The sequence below is a fragment of the Dendronephthya gigantea genome, unplaced genomic scaffold (assembly GCF_004324835.1).
Source record: "Dendronephthya gigantea isolate DGI-Jeju-01 unplaced genomic scaffold, DenGig_1.0 000013F, whole genome shotgun sequence".
NCBI classification, from domain to species: domain Eukaryota; kingdom Metazoa; phylum Cnidaria; class Anthozoa; order Malacalcyonacea; family Nephtheidae; genus Dendronephthya; species Dendronephthya gigantea.
This window is the reverse complement of record NW_021163023.1, coordinates 2,564,431-2,582,346: the sequence shown is the minus strand read 5'-3', so window position 1 is coordinate 2,582,346 and position 17,916 is coordinate 2,564,431. Positions and strand designations below refer to the sequence as shown.

Here is a 17,916-nt window from a genome sequence, read left to right as displayed (position 1 = left end):
GTTTATTCACATATGCGTCAGTGACAGGCAATTTTTTTTAAAACTGACATCTACAGTCCGACGTGACAGAGACGACAGGTCAATTGTGTTAACCGTTGTACCAGCCGTGTTTCGGCTTAATCCCAGTAATGAGGCACGAGTACAAACATTGAAACAAAGATAAGAAATGTCCATGCAATGAAGACGTTCGACCTTAAAGTCTTCGTTTAACGAGACGTTTCTCGAATATACTACTCTACATTTGAGAACTTGGCAAAACTGTGGGCGAATTCGTGAAAAAAACAATGTTAGGTGTCAATTTAATTTCGCGATATTATTGCATGTTTATGGCTGCAAATATGTGAAATGGAAATACGTATATTTTCTTCGGTTTGAATGAAAGAAAACAACTAAATGGCCAATCCTCCGTGGGGAACATATAGAGATATTAACAGACGAAGATACAGTCCTTTCGGGTATTTATTATATAATTTTTACTATTTTATTATATGATAGATATAAAAATTCTAATTCTCAATTGGATTTTTCTCCAAATTCTCAATGACTTCACACGGCAATAGGAAGTTGTAAGGCGATAAAGCCAAGTATATAAATTGTGGCTTTTTATGATGAATTATATATGATTCAGAATGCATTTTCAATTATGTTAGAGCGTTTGGGAATTTCAAACCGGATATGTATTTTTTCAATATCTTTCGCAATTAGTGTGATTTGTTACTTAACTTACTTAGTCTGACGGCTCGTCGACCGAAATTATGTCGCATTGTGATTTCTAGATATTTCGGATAAGAACACGAATTATGTCTGAATTAATTGAATTGTCTGTGTATAAAAGTAGCGATAATTTATTTTATGCATGTGAAATATTAATTAAGTTTGTCGACCGTATTACAAAACGCATTACGCATATGCCTGTATTCGTCCGAAATAATAGTTTCGTTCCGGTCCAAAGATGCGGCCATTAATGATTTTCTTAACTACCAGGATTCTGTGAGTTTCACTTTCGCTGTCTGGTAATTGTACCATGATTCCGACAGCAGCCGAGCTACCGAATGCGTTACGAAACGAATCCGAGCACCTGTACATCCTGCTGAGTGATGTAAAAAGGTTACTAAGCTGCAAGGTAAACAATATGACGGACGGCAGCTGCAAAACTCGGCAGTAAATATACGTAAAATAAAATTAAAAAGAAACACATTTTAACAAGTTTTAACGCTTCAAAATGTGGAGACGGTATGAAAGAGATATCAAAGCCCTTCCCGCCGTTGAAAGGTTAGTTTTTAAGCAATAGTAAATTCAGTTTATACTCTCTGTGGTTTTCAGCACAACCGGGTTAAAAACGTCTTAAAAATTATAACGGGTCGCCGATAGATATCTATTCTCTCTGTATAAACGGGATTTATATAAATAAGTGGTGAAAGTATTTCTTATTAAAATAGGTTTTTGGATTGTTTTGAAAAGTCGAAAAGTTAACATGTAAATTTGTTTGACTTTTTCGACACTTCGAGTTCAGGCAAGTCTGTCGGGGTTAATGTGTCAAGATAAAATATTTCATGCAAATACGGTTTATACTTTAAGTAAATACAAGATTCTTCACGGATATTAAGTTATACCCGCGTTCGTTGTAAGCCAATGTATTTCTGCTTATTTCTTGCGAGGTTCCTTGCAAATGATTTTGTAAAACTTACTACTTAAAGAATTTTTATAATACACTTGTTCGCATGGCGATCGAAACGAGTGCTGGATATGTACAAAATATTCCAGCTGAAATTCCTTTCTGTTTACCCAGCTCTTTCTTGATCTTCCCTTGTCTCTTTGACTAGTTTAATATATATTTTCGTGCTGTTAAAAGCAAGTCCAGGGAAATGTTCTTAAAGACGAACTACGAGATCTAAAGTTTATATCCATAAAGCTTAGTTTGAAATATGTCCTACGATTGTGCAGATTAGGGCAGATTTATTAAAGATTGTATAATATAATCTTCCATCAAAGTTGTCTTATTTGGCAGCTGTTTGCATATATTTTATGAAAAGGTGTTCAGTATGTGCATAGCACATCTTTTGTTTTATTTGCTAGACTACTCTGTCAGTGTTCTGCAGTTTCTTGCGGGGTTGCTATGCCACTATCTCAACACAATGTCTACCATGCAGCTTAAGCTACAGTCAATATTATCTAAGAGATCATCTCCTAAGCCTGTTGGCCTTCTAAGCTATTTTCAAATTATTTTGAATATTATCATAGCAATTTTGAGCAGTAAAAAAAGATAATTTCACCCAAGATGATTTCCAGCTTTCTGTGTGCAATTAGCATAATGTCAGTACTTTTGTAAGAAACCAATATTTAGGGCAAATGAAATATTGTTTAGTTTCTCCAAGGATGCATGCATGCTGATTTCAAGTACTTGCATGTGGACTCTGTGCATAAATTTTTAATTATCATTATATTATCCATGGGAACAAAATGCAAGGCTAATGACACCTTAAATTAGAGATGTTTTGATTAATTTATAGTTTCAGAAAAAAATGAATAAAGACAATCTGTACTTTGGCCTGAATTAAGCCCATTTATGCAAGCAATAGTTGATGAGATAATTCATGGGCATTTTGTGACAACAATTACCCAGCTTTGCTCAGCAACTACACAGCTTTATCTATAGATTATGTATAGATCAAAGCAGAAACAAGATTGGGTTCAAACGAGATTCATCAGTTCCTAATGACTTATTGTCGGTTATTCAGCGATTACTGCTAAAAACTCGCTTAAAATCGCTCTGTTTGACGTTCCGCCAAATGGAATAAGATATTAGCTAAAAACTGTGAAGACTGAAGTAGAAAGCCATTTTTAGGTCGTCTATCCGTGTCCATATGATAGCTAGAAGTTTTAGATCATAATGCTTTTGGATTTTTTAGGTTCAACACGGACAAGCAAGTGCCGCAATCTCTTCCAGCGATTGCAAACATCGCCTATCATGAGAACGCGCGCGCACAGGACTTGGAAAGTCGGGTGAAACTTAGCGAACAATCGAACCGCATCCTACTTGAGGAGCTAATGAAACTCCAGCAAGACCTGAAACTCGCTTTGAGGCAAAACGAGGAGATGGTGAATAAGGAAAGACAAGAAAGACTCGTCATACGAGACAAGGTTGAAGCCGCCGAAAACATGTATAATAGAGTCTCCATGCAACTTTTAAGAACGGAGGAGAAGGTTAACATGGAACATACAACGCTCGCGAATCTGTTGAATCAATCCAAGGAGGTAGAGCGTGCTCTTGCAGGCGGGCAACAGCGTTCGTTGATGAAAGGAGAACAGATTGATCGATATATTAGTAGGTTTCGGGACGAACTCTCGGAGTTGAGGCAGTCGAATGAACAGGTGCAGAGCTCTCTGAGGCTGGTCGGAGAGGACGTGAAGAACTTACAGCATAGATTTGAAATGCAGAGCTCTGAGTTTGACAGCGTTAACCAGGAGATGAAACAGAAAGTGAAGAGAATTGAGACGGAAAGTATGGCAGCGGTGAGTGCTTGCTTTTCACCTGCATGTGTTCAATGATTCGATCGATCCTAGCTGCAACTAATCAAATCTTGTCTGTAAAGCTACGGTTGTGCAAATCGCCGCATGCCTGCCGCGTGCCTGACTAGTGCCTGCCGCGTGCCTGCCTAGTGCCTGACTGTAGTGGGCAAATTTCAGCTTCATAGAAATTAAATTTTTTATATAATGAACTAATTATTAGGTTGAAAATCTGCAAAGAAATAAGACGACTCGAGATAGTTATGATGGATCTACGTCGCAGTTGAAGCAAAATATCGAATCAAGGTGAGAAGAATGATCGCAGTATTTTATAAAAAATACAAGTTCCAGGGTTTTACTAAGTCTAGGAACTTCTGGATTTTTTTTCCTCATGCAGGTTGTCAGAGATACGAGAGGTGGTTAACGAGGTAAAAAGGAAAACTGACATGGAAGCCTCAGAGAGAAGGGCTGCTGATCAACAGACGGAATTAAAGTAAGTTCGAATGATTGGCCTAATTTATACTACAGCCGGATGGTTCGTCTGTTTGCCCGCGTTTCCACGCAGACAAACTAGAAGACGAACTATCTTTTGCCTGCCCAAGTTCGTCCAGACGGATGATCCGTCTGGATGATCCGTCTCTAGTATAAATCAGACCAATAAGATCAAATGTAATTCACGAGTTCCGAAGCATATTTTTAAAGAGGGTCTTCGTAAACAATCGATCAGGCAATGCATGCGGGATATATGGGCCATACTCCATGCTCGTCTGATAGACCTTATGGCTTGGCTAATGTTTCGTTCATTCGTCTTTGATAGCGTGGAGAAAGTTCAGGTAGCGGTCCGTGAGTTGGAGACAAAATGTCAAGAGGTCAGTCATGCGGCAAGTTTGAACATGAGAGAGAAGGACAACGATCGCGAGATGGAGAAGAGTAAATTGACTTATAAAATGGCTGAACTCACCGAGGAAACCAATCAAAAGGCACTGCAAAGGGAAATGCAGCTACGAGAAGAGGCTCAGATGAAATTCACGATTCTCGACAAGGTGGGTCGGATATAATTTGGTATCTATAGATTGTTAGTTGTATATGAAAGCGTGGTAGGCTTCTCCTGACTATAGTTGGTGACAGCGTTAGCAAATCGAGTGTTTTGGAGTTGTCTACGTGTAACTCATCCCAGGATAATGACTTTGTCAAAAGAAATATACCATCTCATTCCTTCTGTTAATTCTCCTGTCTTGTATACGAATGATTACGATGGTATACGAATGTATACGAAGGTATACGAATGATTACGAAGGTATACTCTATACAAATGTATACGAAGGTATACGAATGATTACGAAGGTATACGAAGGTAATTCCTTTGTCTTATGTTGTTCGTTCATCTTTTTAATTGCCAGAGATTCCGCGAGGAACAGTCAGCTAGACACGCTTTTGAGAAGTCTGTTCGACACGAGATGGAAAAAATCCTGGATGCTTTGAAAATGCACATGTCTGAAGAGATTCAAAACATGAGACAAAGTACTAAGGTAAAATATGATCAGAGTCATTGCATTTGATTGGTTGATGTCCTCTCAAATCACTTGTGATTGGTTAATCTTAGAGAGTCATCGCATTTGATTGGTCGATGTTCTCTCAAATCACTTGTGATTGGTTGATCTGAGAGAGTCATCGCATTTGATTGGTCGATGTTCTCTCTCTCTTTTTCTCTCTCTCTTTTTCTCTCTCTCTCTCTCTGGTAGCGAGAGTCAAATCTGTACCTCACTGTCAAATATAGAGAAGTTCTTTGCACCTGAATAATATTACCTCAATAAACTAATTAAACCTTAAACTTCCAACTTAAAATCATCGTTCTGTTACGAGACAGGAATATCTTTATCATTACCTAAAGTTATGTTAATGTTATACTATTCTAAAAACTAATCATGTAGTTACTAACATACTAAGCTATATTACACCAAAATAATCATAATTTATTAACAGAGTGAGGGTAGCGAGTCCCCACGTTCCCCTCTCCACGTCTCACGTCCCTCGAGCAGACGTCATTCCCAGGTTAGCCACTCTCGACCTGGTTCGCCTCGAGTATCCCCGCGGTTCGTGTCCCAAACTTCGCCTCGAGAAGATGCAGTCCAGTATAATATGGACCCTGTCCGCACAGAGGTATACTTCATTTAAGTAAAACTAATCTACTACACAATGATGAAGTTACTCACGCAAGATTAGATTAATTAATAACAAATATATTGTAATAGGATGATTGAAAATCTCCTATAAAGCATATATACCCTTCTAGACTTACTCTTAAACACATATAGCTAATCGTCTGGAACCGTCAGATTAAATGCCTCTTCAATATAATTATTGAAAGATAATGATTAAACCATAAACCTACGTGCGTAAATAACCAAAAGTTAAACTTTGAAGTTAAAAATCGTAAAGTTAAGTAATAAACTATATTTTCTATTCATCGCAATGAGGCTTTTTATCGAGTGAAAATGCTTTGGAAAAGATCCTTCAAGCTATGCAATCGGCAAAGCTGATCCAGTGTCTTCTTAGACAAGTTCAAAACCTCAATTTCATGTTTTGTCGCGCAGATGACAAAAGCCCGTGACGACCAAACTCTGGTGAAAATGAACGAATGCATAGCGTTATTGGAAAGCGAGGTCGAGGCTGGAAAGAAGGCGTTTGAGGAGGTTCTACACGCTGAGATTGTCGCGAGACAAACGCAGAACGAACAGACACTGGACAAATGCAATGAACTTCACGAGAAACTAAGTGTTGCCGTGACAACACTACAGAAAGCCATCTCTAGTGTGACGTCGCATACAGAGGAAGCAGTTGAACAGGTAATAACCCTGGTTTAGAACCAAACCTTGGTGCTAGCTAGGTATCATGACTGCCAGTAGTCAAATACTTCCAGGTAATAACTCTTCTTCTCTAGAAAGAACTAGCAACGTATGGAAGGTATTTTAAGGGGTGAATGGGTCCTCCAATATGTTATAACCATTCATTCATACCCAGGCACCATCCTGGAAGAACATTACCTTGTTTGACAAATTCGTTTATCGTAAATTCCTTCAGGCGAAGCACGAAATCTTTGCGGTGTTGGACAACTCAACAAGCACTGGCGTTAGGGGTCTTGCTGACATTGATATCCGGCTAACAAATCTCAATAAACACGTCGCTGATCTTGAAGAAGCTATAGACAGTCGTCCCCCTCCCCCATCCTCTCCCCCTCCTAATTTTGGACACGAGGTCCCCGCCAGCAACAACGATGATTACGAAAGATTGAACAAACGCGTTGATCGCGCGTACAAATGGCAGGAAGGGGCCGAGAGAACGTTGAGGGATCTGAGCACTAAATTACAACCGGTCAATGGCGAGGTTCGTAGGTTTTGTTCAATAAGAAAATAAAGCATGAAGCCTTGCTATAAATATATTATATCATTGTATATCTTTATCAATATTTGATCTCGTTCGTTTCTTTTAGATATCCAAATTAAAAAATGCCATTGAAGATCTCGAAAATGAACTAGAAGATAGGAGAATGGCACGCCTTGCGAGGTATTTTAGACGTTTTTTACCATATCACCCGTAGATGGTATCACCATCTTACCCGTGGATGGTATCACCAACTTACCTGTAGATGATATCACTACTACCTTACCCGTAGATGGTATTACCACCTTACCTGCACATGGTGTCCTCACTTCACCTGTAGATGGTATCACCTACGCCCTGCCATTTCCATACCTCTGTGTTCATACTTATTAAAGCATGCTTCAAACATAGCTACTTGGAACCGACTTTATCAAACTGTTCTCTAACAAAAGTGTTCTTTCTAGTCTGGCCGAGGAAAACACATCTGAACCAACAGCACCTGATGAAACAACAACAGCAGCACACGATCCGAAACTTGAGAAGAAAGTTAAAAAGGCTGAAGACGATGTTGAAAAGGTATATATAATCACCAGTTGTTTTTCTAACCTGAATTATAGTTTTTCACAACGGTCCTTAGGTGTAAGATTGTATACAAACTCCTCTTTGATTTCCCATCTACAAACTTATCTTTATCTTATTATTGTTCATCTCAGGTAACATTGCAAATGGAGAAACTCGAGAACACTGTAAACACGTTAAGAACTGTGCTTTCACAGAAAATATCGACTGAAGCTGAAACCGTAAGTACACGTTGAGTTTTGTGTGAACAATGTTATACACGCATGCATGTGTCTCTTGAATATGCCTCGTATGCGCTCTGGATGTACCTTTGCGCGAATCACACGTTGCATTCAGCTGCTGTAGAAACTCTCTATAGAGAGACAGATCACGCGTGGAGATCTAGATCACGCGTGGAGTCTAGATCACGCGTGGAGTCTAGATCACGCGTGGTTAAGCGGTGTTCGTATAAACAGGTTAAGAAGACCTGGCATTTTTTTGAAAACAAATTTTAAAAATACGGAAACGTTTTTATGTAGTCTGCGCTAAACTATGATTGAATATGAGGGGCAGTGTCATTCACCACACCTGTCTATCCACAACGTGGGTTGTAGACATGCATATACCCTTCGCTCGCGTGCTATTTTAATGAATTGCCTTAATGGTACTTGAGAAGAAAAGATCGGCGAATCTTTATTTACCTATAATTTTTTTTCTGGTTCGATAATACTTGTGAAACCCGCAGAGGAATAGTGAAATTTCGGAACTTAAAGAACGGTTGGAAGAGATTCAGAAGAAGATTGACGCAGACGATTCCGAGAATAATAATGTCGCTGATGATGAAAATTCTAAGAAAGATGATCAGGATGATGGTGGCGAGAATTCCAAGAATGACGATCAGAAGAATGATGATCGAGATTCTGAGAAAGATTCTGGGAATAAGGACTCCAACGGAAACACTGGAGAGGCGTCGAAGAACGAATAAGATTTTTTCTCCGAAATCTCGAGGTGATCGTTCTTGTTTTCTTTGAATTAAACCCTGACGTGCTGTGTGTTATAAACGTTCAAGAAAATTAACGGATAAAATCGACTGATAAACGACGATAAAATGGATCGTAATCTTAAAGATCGACAAGTTATTCACAATATAATCAACACTAAATCTAATTTGTTGAGGTTAAATAACAATTTACAACTAGAGAAAAATACACCAACAACGACTTCTGAGATTTATAGGAATGTACGATAATTATAAAAATATAAAGTTTTGTTAGTTCTGCTTAAATAAGTTAGTTATCTGAATATCGTATGATTCGTAATCTGTGTAAACCTAATCTAAATTTTGAATTATATAGATGTATATAAAATATTGTTTGTAAATCTATACTTCTATTTTGTTATCGATTAATTTTATAATTCTTTAAAAATGTCAAGGCAACCTGAATTGAAAATAGAGTTTATGTAGGTATAAAGTAATTATATTTTTTATAAAATAGCACTGACAATATTTTTGAGAAAGCTTTTGTAAAATATAAAATAGCATATAATTCTGACTTTCTTTATAAATGACAATAAAGAAATGACATAAAGAGTTATTTTTGTTAGACTGTTCCTAAACCAACTCTAAATAAACCTCTGCCTTAACCGCTTGATCCATAAGGATATTATTGATCCAGAAAGAATCCTAAACTAAACTAACTTTATTTACACTGGATAGCTCTATCAGTTCTAAACTGTTCTTCCTAGAGGTCCAGTAAGGATCATCTCTTATTGATCCAGTGTTACTACAGGAGGAAACCTAAACTAAACTAACTTTATTTATACTGGATAGCTCTATCAGTTCTAAACTGTTCTTCCTAGAGGTCTAGTAAGGATCATCTCTTATTGATCCAGTGTTACTACACGAGGAAACCTAAGCAAAACTAACTTTATTTATCCTGGATAGCTCTACCAGTTCTAAACTGTTTTCTCTAAAAAGATATAATTTCTTAGTATGATTGTTTAAAAATAATCAACTGACCTAATCCTCCTTTCTTTTCATCCACAGGTAAAACAACTGCGAGAGATATTTAGTGGAGACATTGAAAAAATTGTAAATTATTTCATGAGAGAACAACGTCGTGTGTTTGTTAAACATCGTCCAAGCGATGCCCGGGTGTACAGATCTGATCTAACAAAGGACGGTGAACAGGAAGCTCACTCAATGCATCTGGCTTTGCTAAAAATCAACAGATGGGGAATATATGAGGCTTACAGAATGCTCAAATACAAACAGGCATGGTTTGATATTGTCGCGAATAAGAGCAAGACGCCTGTCACTGATGACGACCGTGAAAAGGAGGAGAACGATAAGAAAGATGAAGATGATGACGACAGCACGGAAGATAAGGAAAGTGAGAAAGATGAAAGTGGAAAAGAGGACGACGACGAGGATAAGAGTGATGAAGAGAAGGAGAGTGATGACGACGACAGCGAGGACGAGGAATCCGAGGATGAAGACTCCGAGGATGAAAAATCCGAGGATGAGAAATCCGAGGATGAGAAATCCGATGATGACAGTGATGATGATGATAAGAAAGACGATACAGCCAGTGAGAAGGGAAGCGACGATTCAGAAAACGAGGACAGGCCAAAAACAGGTGCATCAGATGAATCCGCTCCTAGTGGTAAAAAGAAATAAATATCAACAACGGAAGAGCGGCAACATGAATGCTTTCTCTCTTACGACCGTAGCAAAGTACCTCAATCATGGTTATGGGCGTGGTAATCATCTTATGTCTCAGTACCAACGTATACTTCTTCATGCTTCTAGCGAGTTACCATGCATTGACACAATATCACCACCACACTATACCAACTCCAGTGGAGTTGTCCTCATAATGCCTTTACTGGTGTTTCCAGTGAAGTGAACGAATAAACAGTCTGCATTTTGTCACTTTTTTATTCCCCAAAAAGCTCATATACAAAAATATCAATGTATTTATTCCATCACATGCTAGTAGTTGAGTTAGTCACAGAATCTACCGTACTAGAAGTTAACCGAGAGTTTCACCGCACAGACATATCGTAAATCGTTGAGCAGTTAAAACTGTAAAAATAGTAATAATAATTACATCGCTATATTTATATTATAATCAGTTATTTAAAATGTGATATATGTATTATATACAACAATAAAACAATGTGAATCATTTAAAAGATCGCTTTCGTCTTAAGTTGGCTAAAACGCGCTCCAATTACCATGTTTTCAAAGCTCATCCGAATCTGATTCCTCCAGAAAAGCAAATCTGTTTCCTTTCAGGTAATCTTTACTCGTAGTCTTTTTCCGATCACTTCTGCTTCCCAGCTTTTTGCTCTCGTCTTTCTTTGGCTTCTTTTCCATTCGTAGTTGGTTGAAGTGGCAATCATCTGGTATATCTTTCGTGATGACCTCTTGAAGTAGGCGATATAAGTTAGAGTTGATCACGATGGACTCAGCTGCCTGGATCCCTGAAATTGAAATTGAGTATAATTTATGAATTATGTGTGTTTCACAGAAGGAAACCTAAACTAAACTAATGTTAAATATTTGCTTCGTCTGTTCCCACACTTCTTTATTCATTCAGTTTCACTTCAGTGGGAAAAATTAAACTTGTATTGTATGTATGTATATCACTTTGTTCATACTGAATAGCTCTATTCTTAACTCTCCTCTAAATATACAGTATAGTTACCTGCATTGTTCAGTCTCTCATGTACCAAACACACTTCAATACCATTGTACAGTTTTGCTGCTTGCAGATGTGGAAATGGAGCTGAAAACAAGGAGTTTAATTTTTCAGTCCAGTATACAACATTTTGCCACTGTGAGAAACCATGAACTGTCCGAATTAAAACATCTTGGAGAGACTTGTTCGGTTTTAACGGCCGTGGCTTTTCACCAACATAGTGGACCAAAATTGCAGCCAGCTGCTTTTGATTGACATCACAATGTATTATCCAGTACCTCAGGGCTGCCACTACTAACTGGTGTTTGATTGCAAGATTGTGTATAAATGGTAGATCAGAATCAAGTAACTTTAAAAAGTGGCTTTTCTTGGCATCATTGGACATCTCTTGTATGTCATCAATCTGAATATTGATCTGGGAGATGATCTGTGTTAGGTTAACCTTTCTAGTAGCAAGTGTTGACCCTTCTCTGTCAAACTCAGCAACAGTTATTTCCTTAGAAAAGTTTGTTTCTCTGTTAGTGCATTCCAATGGTGAGGAAATATCTTGATGAGGTCTGCAGGGAGTATTGCTGAGTTGAGTTTCTGCATTGTCCTGGATTTGAAATTCTTCTATCATTTCAACAGGTCGTGTTAGGGTGACTTGTTGGCGTGCCTCTGTTACCAGGCTTTGTGCACCAGCTTTGCTTTGGGGCTGCCCCAACTCTCTACCACTGGCTGCATTCTCGAAGTGCTGAAGCATGGCACAATAGTACCATCTGAGATCCTGAACACACACTTGTGCTGAGGGCTTTGATGTGTCCTCGCATTGGGGTCTGAGGAAAACCTTTCGATTGCACAAACATGCAAAACCTGACGGTGCAACTGAATCAGCTCGAAACAACTGAACAGCCCATTGCGGTAAAGAATGATCGTTAAATGTAACAATATTGCAACTAAGGTCATTAGAGCTGAAATATCCTATCAGATTGCTTTCTTTCATTTGGTATTCTTCAACGGAAAGATGTAATGCTTGCTCAAATTCTGGCTGGAGACTGCTAGGAATTGACTTCACGACAACCTTAAATACTGTTGATGTTGACATGCTCCTATATTCAGATAGGAAATTTGCAATGGCTGGAATCTTAGCTCTTGGATGTTGAAGGTACGCCATGAATGGCTGCAACACTGTGTCAGAGACATAATCATTTCCAATCAACGAGGCAAGCAGGGGTAGCATACCAGGGTCAACGCCAAGGTATTTGGCAAAGCTTTGGAATTTGAATTTCTTCACTGTGATGTTTCCGCCAGAGAAATCATATTGTTGGAATGGAATGTAGCCACCTTTGACATTGAAAATGTAGAAATCACTGTCGTTTGCCATCACAGGAGCATCCAGTTCATTTGCAAGTGATGCAATTTCACAATCCGCTTCACTTAAAAAAAGAAATGAATGTCTGTGATACTGATAGAGAATGGCGGAAAAAGCATTAAAATAGGGAAAAGGCTATAAACCTATAAATAAATATGGTTTATATTATATGCTTACAAATCAGCCACAGCATATTTGACACCAAGTTCTTGCAAAACTTGTACAAAAGCAATTTGGGCAAGGCGTGGAATAACCATATCACTGGTAGACGATCTGGATGACCACAAAGCTTTCATTCGCTTTACACAATCTTGCTTTCTTTTGAGATACGTATCAAACTTCTTTTCGTCTTTTGCCATGATGCCATCAATAACCACATATGGCACGACATTGTTGGATCGAAGCTTTGCAACAAACTCCTTTACTTTGTCTTGCAGCTGCTCATATTGCCCTCCATATTTCATACTTAAATTATTGGAAGCGTAAATATAATAATATAAACCACAGCCATCAATGATGAGGTTTGTGTCCCGTAGTTCATCAAATTTCCAAACGCCATGTTTGCCACAAGGCAAACCGTTAACGTAACTTGTTAAACCCCGAACGCCCATTTCGGTGTGGTGCAATTACCTGAAATCAGATTCAAATGAAGAATGGCAAATTCAGGGATTGCAAATTGTACATAAATTATATAATTCTTTTATGCAATTAAGTTTCAGGCTGTTTCTCAAAAATATAACCAAACTTGCAGAAAGGACCAATTTTTAATGCAATTCACCTGATGAACCCAATCTAATATTGAAGCCATTGCTTTATGATATATTTTGTATTGCATAACTAAAAAATTTCCCAGAAATATGCCTTCTGTACTACTCTGAGTACTGTCGATCCTTCACAGATGCCTGCATATATACACAAACATAAAAATTTGATACACAGACAAAGTAGAATAATATGTGTTAACTCTTGTTCACATAATTTGATATTTTGCCTTCCGTAATATTAAAGCTTTTGAAAAAGCATGTCTTTGCAAATTCTTGGAAAGACAAAACAAAATATGAGAATTGAGAACAAGGCTATTAAATCATATATAGAAATCTTATCATCACATATGATAAATACTTACGAGCTGTAAATTTATCGCGATATTTCTCTAAGCTGTAGCCGTGGATATAACTTGCACGTATGAAATATTTTGCTATATTATAAATCAAATCCCTTGGCTACACCATTAGCATGTGTCATCATCGATGTTCAGTACTCCAGTTCACTGGCTATAGTATTGAGCTCAGTGATCGGCCCCCGGGAAATCCAATATGGCTGCCAATGTGGAAATTAATACTGCATCACGATCATCACGATGCATCTCATCTGTCAAAGTTCTTTCAGTCCTGGCCAACTTTCGCCGTACGAAAAAGTTCTGTTATATAACCTTAAAGTGTGGTGAGCCAAACTTTTATGCCCATTCTTGTGTTTTAGCTACAGTAAGCCCATATTTCCTTGGGATGTTTCACACTATACCAACCCCAGTGGAGTTGTCTCCATACTGCCTTTACTGATGTTTTCAGCGAAGTGAACGAATAAACAGTCTGCATTTTGTCCCTTTTTATTCCCCAAAAAGTTCATAACAAAAATATCAATGTATTTATCCCATCATATGCCTGTAGTTGAGTTCAGGCACAGACATATCATAAATCATTGAGCAGTTAGAACTGTAAAAATAGTAATAATTACAACGGTATATTTATATTAAAATCAGTTATTTAAAATGTGATATATGTATTATATATAACAATAAAACAATGTAAATCATTTAAAGCTAGTCCGAATCTGATTCCCCCAGAACAGCAAATCTGTTTCCTTTCAAGTAATCTTTACTTGTAGTCTTTTTCTCGTCTTTCGCTGGCTTGAGCTGCCAATCATCTCGTATATCTTTCGTGATGGCGTTGTGAAGTAGGCGATATAAGTTAGGGTAGATCACCATGGACTCTGCCTTGACACCTGAAATGGAGTATAATTTATCAATTATGCGTGTTTCACAGGAAGAAACCTAAACTAAGCTAATGTTAGTTTGCTTGGTCTGTTCCCACAGTTCTTCATTCATCCAGTTTCACTTCAGTGGAAAAAATTAAACAGTATAAAGTATTGTTACAAAATATACAGTATAGTTACCTTCTTCGCTGATCAGTCTCTTATGTACCAAACACACTTGTTTACCGTTGTACAGTTTTGCTGCTTGCAGATGTTGAAATGGAGCTGAAAACAAGGAGTTTAATTTTTCAGTCCAGTACACAACATTTTGCCACTGTGAGAAACCATGAACTGTCCGAATTAAAACATCTTGGAGAGACTTGTTTGGTTTTATCGGCCTTGGCTTTTCACCAACATAGTGGACCAAAATTGCAGCCAGCTGCTTTTGATTGACATCGCAATGGATTATCCAGTACCTCAGGGCTGCCACTACTAACTGGTGTCCGATTGCAAGATTGTGTATGAATGGTAGATCAGAATCTTTAATAAGTAACTTTAATAAGTGGCTTTTCTTATCATCATCGGACATCTTGCGTATGCCTTCAATCTGAACATCGATCTGTGAGATGATCTGTGTTAGGTTAAACTTCCAAGTTCCTTCCTTAGGATATTCTGACTCTTTTCTGTCAAACTCAGTAACAGTTATTTCCAGGCTTTGTGCACCAGCTTCGCTTTGGGGCTGCCGCAACTCTCTACCAATGGCTGCTTTCTCGAAGTGCTGAAGCATGGCGTAATAGTACCATCTGAGATCCTGAACACACACTTGTGCTGAGGGCTTTGATGTGTCCTCGCATTGGGGTCTGAGGAAAACCTTTCGATTGCACAAACATGCAAAACCTGACGGTGCAACTGAATCAACTCGAAACAACTCAACAGCCCATTGTGGTAAAGAATGATCGTTAAATGTAAGAATATTGCAACTGAGATCATTAGAGTTGAAATATCCTATCAGATTGCTTTCTTTCGTTTTGTATTCTTCAACAGAAAGACGCAATGTTTCCTCAAATTTTGGATGGACGCTTGGAATTAACTCCACTACATCCTTAAATACTGTTGATGCATCATTGCTCTTATATTTAGATAGGAACTTTGCAATGGCTGGAATCTTATCTGTTGGTTGTTGAAGGTACACCATGAATTGTTCCAACACGTCCTCAGAGACATAATCATTTCCGATCAACGAGGCAAACAGAGGTAACATACCAGGGTCAATGCCAAGGTGTTTGGCAAAGTTTTGGAATTTGAATTTTTTCACTGTGGTGTTTCTGCACGAGAAATTATAATGTGGGAATGGAATGTAGATGTTTGATGTAGAAATCGCTGTCTTTTGCCATCACAGGGCATCCAGTTCATTTGCGAGAGATGCAATTTCACAATCTTCACTTAAAAAAAATAAATTACAGTAATGTCCCTGATACTGATAGAGAAAGGCGAGAAAGGTGGAAAAAGCATTAAAATAGGGAAAAGTCTATAAACCTATAAAAAATGGATTATATTATATGCTTACAAATCAGCCACAGCATATTTGACATCAAGTTCTTGCAAAACTTGCACAAACGCAATTTGGGCAAGGCATGGAATAACCACATCATTGGTAGATGATCTGGATGACCACATAGCTTTCATTCGCTTTAAACATTTTTGCTTTCTTTTGAGTTTCGTATCAAACTTCTTTTCGTCTTTTGTCATGATGCCATCAAAAACCACGTATGGTACGACATTGTTGGATCGAAGCTTTGCAACAAACTCCCTTACTTTGTCTTGCAGCTGCTGATATTGCCCTCCATATTTCATGTCTAAACGATTGGAAGAGTGAATATAATAACATAAACCACGGCCATCAACGATAAGGTTTGTGTCCCGTAGTTTATCAAATTCCCAAACACCATGTTTGCCACAAGGCAAAGTGTCAACGTATTTTGGTAAATCCTGAATGCCCATTTGTCTGTGGTGCAATTACCTGAAATCAGATTCAAATGAAGAATGGCAAATTCAGAGGTTGCAAATTGTACATAAATTCTATTCTTTTATGCAATATATAACCAAACTGTCCTTCATGGATGCCTGCATATATACACAATTACATAACAATTTGATACACATGCAGGCAAAGTGGAATAACATGTGTTAAGGTGGCTCCCTACAATTTTTTAAAATACTGAAAACTTGTGGTTTTGATTTAAAATTTTAGCAGGAGATTTCTTGCTAAGGAAAAGAAATTTCCCAGATATATTAACCAACATTCTAACAGTCAGAAATTAATTGCCCATAAGCATGACGTCATTACCGTTGTTATGGTAACAATAGCGATTCAATATGGCCGACATTTTACCAATTCACGCATTTTACTCGAACAAGTTCGGTTACTTCAATTTTTTATTTTATAAAAAGTTTTTTTACAAAAAAATGGAAAATTTGAACCAGTTAAAAAAAATTCTATTGAGCCAAAATTATTAAAAATTAAAAAACGTGATTTTTCGTTAATAGAAATTTTTTGGCTCTTTAGAATTTTTTTAAACTTGCTCAAATTTCCCATTTTTTTTATAAGAAAACTTTTTATAAAATAAAAAATTGGGGTAACCGAACTTGTTTTCGAGTAAAATGCGTAAATAGGTAAAACGACGGTTTTTGAATCGCCATTGTTACCATAACAACGGCAATGACGTGTACTCAAAGACAATTTTCGACTTTTAGAATGTTGGTTAATATATCTGGAAAATTTCATTTCGTTTAGCAAGAAACTTCCTGCCAAAAATTTCAATCTAAATCATTAGTTTTCAATATTCTAAAACTGTAGGGAGCCACTTTAACTCTTGTTCACATAATTTGATATTTTGCCTTCCGTTATTTAAGCTTTTGAAAAAGCATGTCTTTGCAAATTCTTGGAAAGACTGAAAGACAAAACAAAATATGAGAACTGAGATCAAGGCTATTAAATTAATTGTCTACATATCTACATGACTACATAGAAATCTTATCATCACATATGAGAAATACTTACGAGCTGTAAATTTATCGCGATATTTCTCAAAGCTGTAGCCGTGGATGTAGGACGTGGATGTATGAAATATTTTGCTACAAAAAAATCTCCTTGGTTACACCATCACGGCATCAGCATGTGCCAGCTGATCTGGGTATAAAAATCAACCAATCGGAAGCCAAATCTTCGACAAAACTGAATTATCATTTCCTTCATTGCATATGACATCGACACTCGAAAATATCAAGTAATTTTATTATATTTATGTAAAAACACGTTTATTTTTTTCCCAACTGCATATTAGAATAAAAATTTTTCACCCTTTATACTATTAGCTGGACGAATAAGGACAAATATAAACACCAGGCACATGATAACTCAGTTTTGTCGAGACGCTTTAT

At 37.5% G+C, this 17,916-nt stretch overlaps 3 protein-coding genes across 7 annotated transcripts; 1 reads left to right on the top strand and 2 right to left on the bottom strand.

Moving 5' to 3' along the window:
- Positions 1-382: 382 nt before the first annotated feature.
- LOC114519589 (nucleoprotein TPR-like) lies at positions 383-10,529 on the top strand. 4 transcript variants are annotated; one of them, XM_028539743.1, is made up of 14 exons: positions 383-455; positions 2,910-3,513; positions 3,731-3,813; positions 3,905-4,000; positions 4,325-4,550; positions 4,908-5,036; positions 5,491-5,667; positions 6,102-6,353; positions 6,589-6,891; positions 6,998-7,071; positions 7,353-7,464; positions 7,602-7,688; positions 8,192-8,454; positions 9,494-9,579. In XM_028539743.1, the coding sequence occupies exons 1-13, from the start codon at positions 394-396 to the stop codon at positions 8,429-8,431; spliced, it is 2,445 nt and encodes an 814-aa protein (XP_028395544.1). In that variant the 5' UTR covers positions 383-393; the 3' UTR covers positions 8,432-8,454; positions 9,494-9,579. The 4 variants fall into 4 exon arrangements, with proteins under 4 accessions (XP_028395544.1, XP_028395539.1, XP_028395543.1 ...); XM_028539738.1 differs by lacking the exon at positions 8,192-8,454 and having other exon boundaries at positions 9,494-10,529; XM_028539739.1 differs by lacking the exons at positions 383-455; positions 8,192-8,454 and adding an exon at positions 990-1,272 and having other exon boundaries at positions 9,494-10,529.
- A 69-nt stretch (positions 10,530-10,598) lies between these two features.
- LOC114519590 (protein asteroid homolog 1-like) lies at positions 10,599-17,547 on the bottom strand. 2 transcript variants are annotated; one of them, XM_028539745.1, is made up of 4 exons: positions 17,537-17,547; positions 12,682-13,134; positions 11,160-12,568; positions 10,599-10,935 (listed from the first exon to the last, which is right to left on the bottom strand). In XM_028539745.1, the coding sequence occupies exons 2-4, from the start codon at positions 13,113-13,115 to the stop codon at positions 10,694-10,696; spliced, it is 2,085 nt and encodes a 694-aa protein (XP_028395546.1). In that variant the 5' UTR covers positions 13,116-13,134; positions 17,537-17,547; the 3' UTR covers positions 10,599-10,693. The 2 variants fall into 2 exon arrangements, with proteins under 2 accessions (XP_028395546.1, XP_028395545.1); XM_028539744.1 differs by lacking the exon at positions 17,537-17,547 and adding an exon at positions 13,631-13,849.
- LOC114519446 (protein asteroid homolog 1-like) lies at positions 14,111-16,476 on the bottom strand. The gene is made up of 3 exons (XM_028539573.1): positions 16,043-16,476; positions 14,677-15,800; positions 14,111-14,505 (listed from the first exon to the last, which is right to left on the bottom strand). Exons 1-3 carry the CDS (start codon positions 16,474-16,476, stop codon positions 14,324-14,326), a joined length of 1,740 nt encoding a protein of 579 aa, XP_028395374.1. The 3' UTR covers positions 14,111-14,323.
- Positions 17,548-17,916: the final 369 nt, after the last annotated feature.

Excerpts from the sequence above, each read along its gene's own strand:
- LOC114519589 (XM_028539738.1), top strand. The coding sequence starts at position 394 with ATGGCCAATCCTCCGTGGGGAACATATAGAGATATTAACAGACGAAGA. Across the intron at positions 6,892-6,997 it reads TACAACCGGTCAATGGCGAG|ATATCCAAATTAAAAAATGC; the intron begins GTTCGTAGGTTT and ends CGTTTCTTTTAG. Across the intron at positions 7,465-7,601 it reads CTGAAGACGATGTTGAAAAG|GTAACATTGCAAATGGAGAA; the intron begins GTATATATAATC and ends TGTTCATCTCAG.
- LOC114519590 (XM_028539745.1), bottom strand. The coding sequence starts at position 13,115 with ATGGGCGTTCGGGGTTTAACAAGTTACGTTAACGGTTTGCCTTGTGGC. Across the intron at positions 12,569-12,681 it reads AAATATGCTGTGGCTGATTT|TGAAGCGGATTGTGAAATTG; the intron begins GTAAGCATATAA and ends TCTTTTTTTAAG. Across the intron at positions 10,936-11,159 it reads TGAGAGACTGAACAATGCAG|GGATCCAGGCAGCTGAGTCC; the intron begins GTAACTATACTG and ends TTTCAATTTCAG.
- LOC114519446 (XM_028539573.1), bottom strand. The coding sequence starts at position 16,476 with ATGGGCATTCAGGATTTACCAAAATACGTTGACACTTTGCCTTGTGGC. Across the intron at positions 15,801-16,042 it reads AAATATGCTGTGGCTGATTT|AAACACCACAGTGAAAAAAT; the intron begins GTAAGCATATAA and ends TTTCTCGTGCAG. Across the intron at positions 14,506-14,676 it reads GAGACTGATCAGCGAAGAAG|GTGTCAAGGCAGAGTCCATG; the intron begins GTAACTATACTG and ends ACTCCATTTCAG.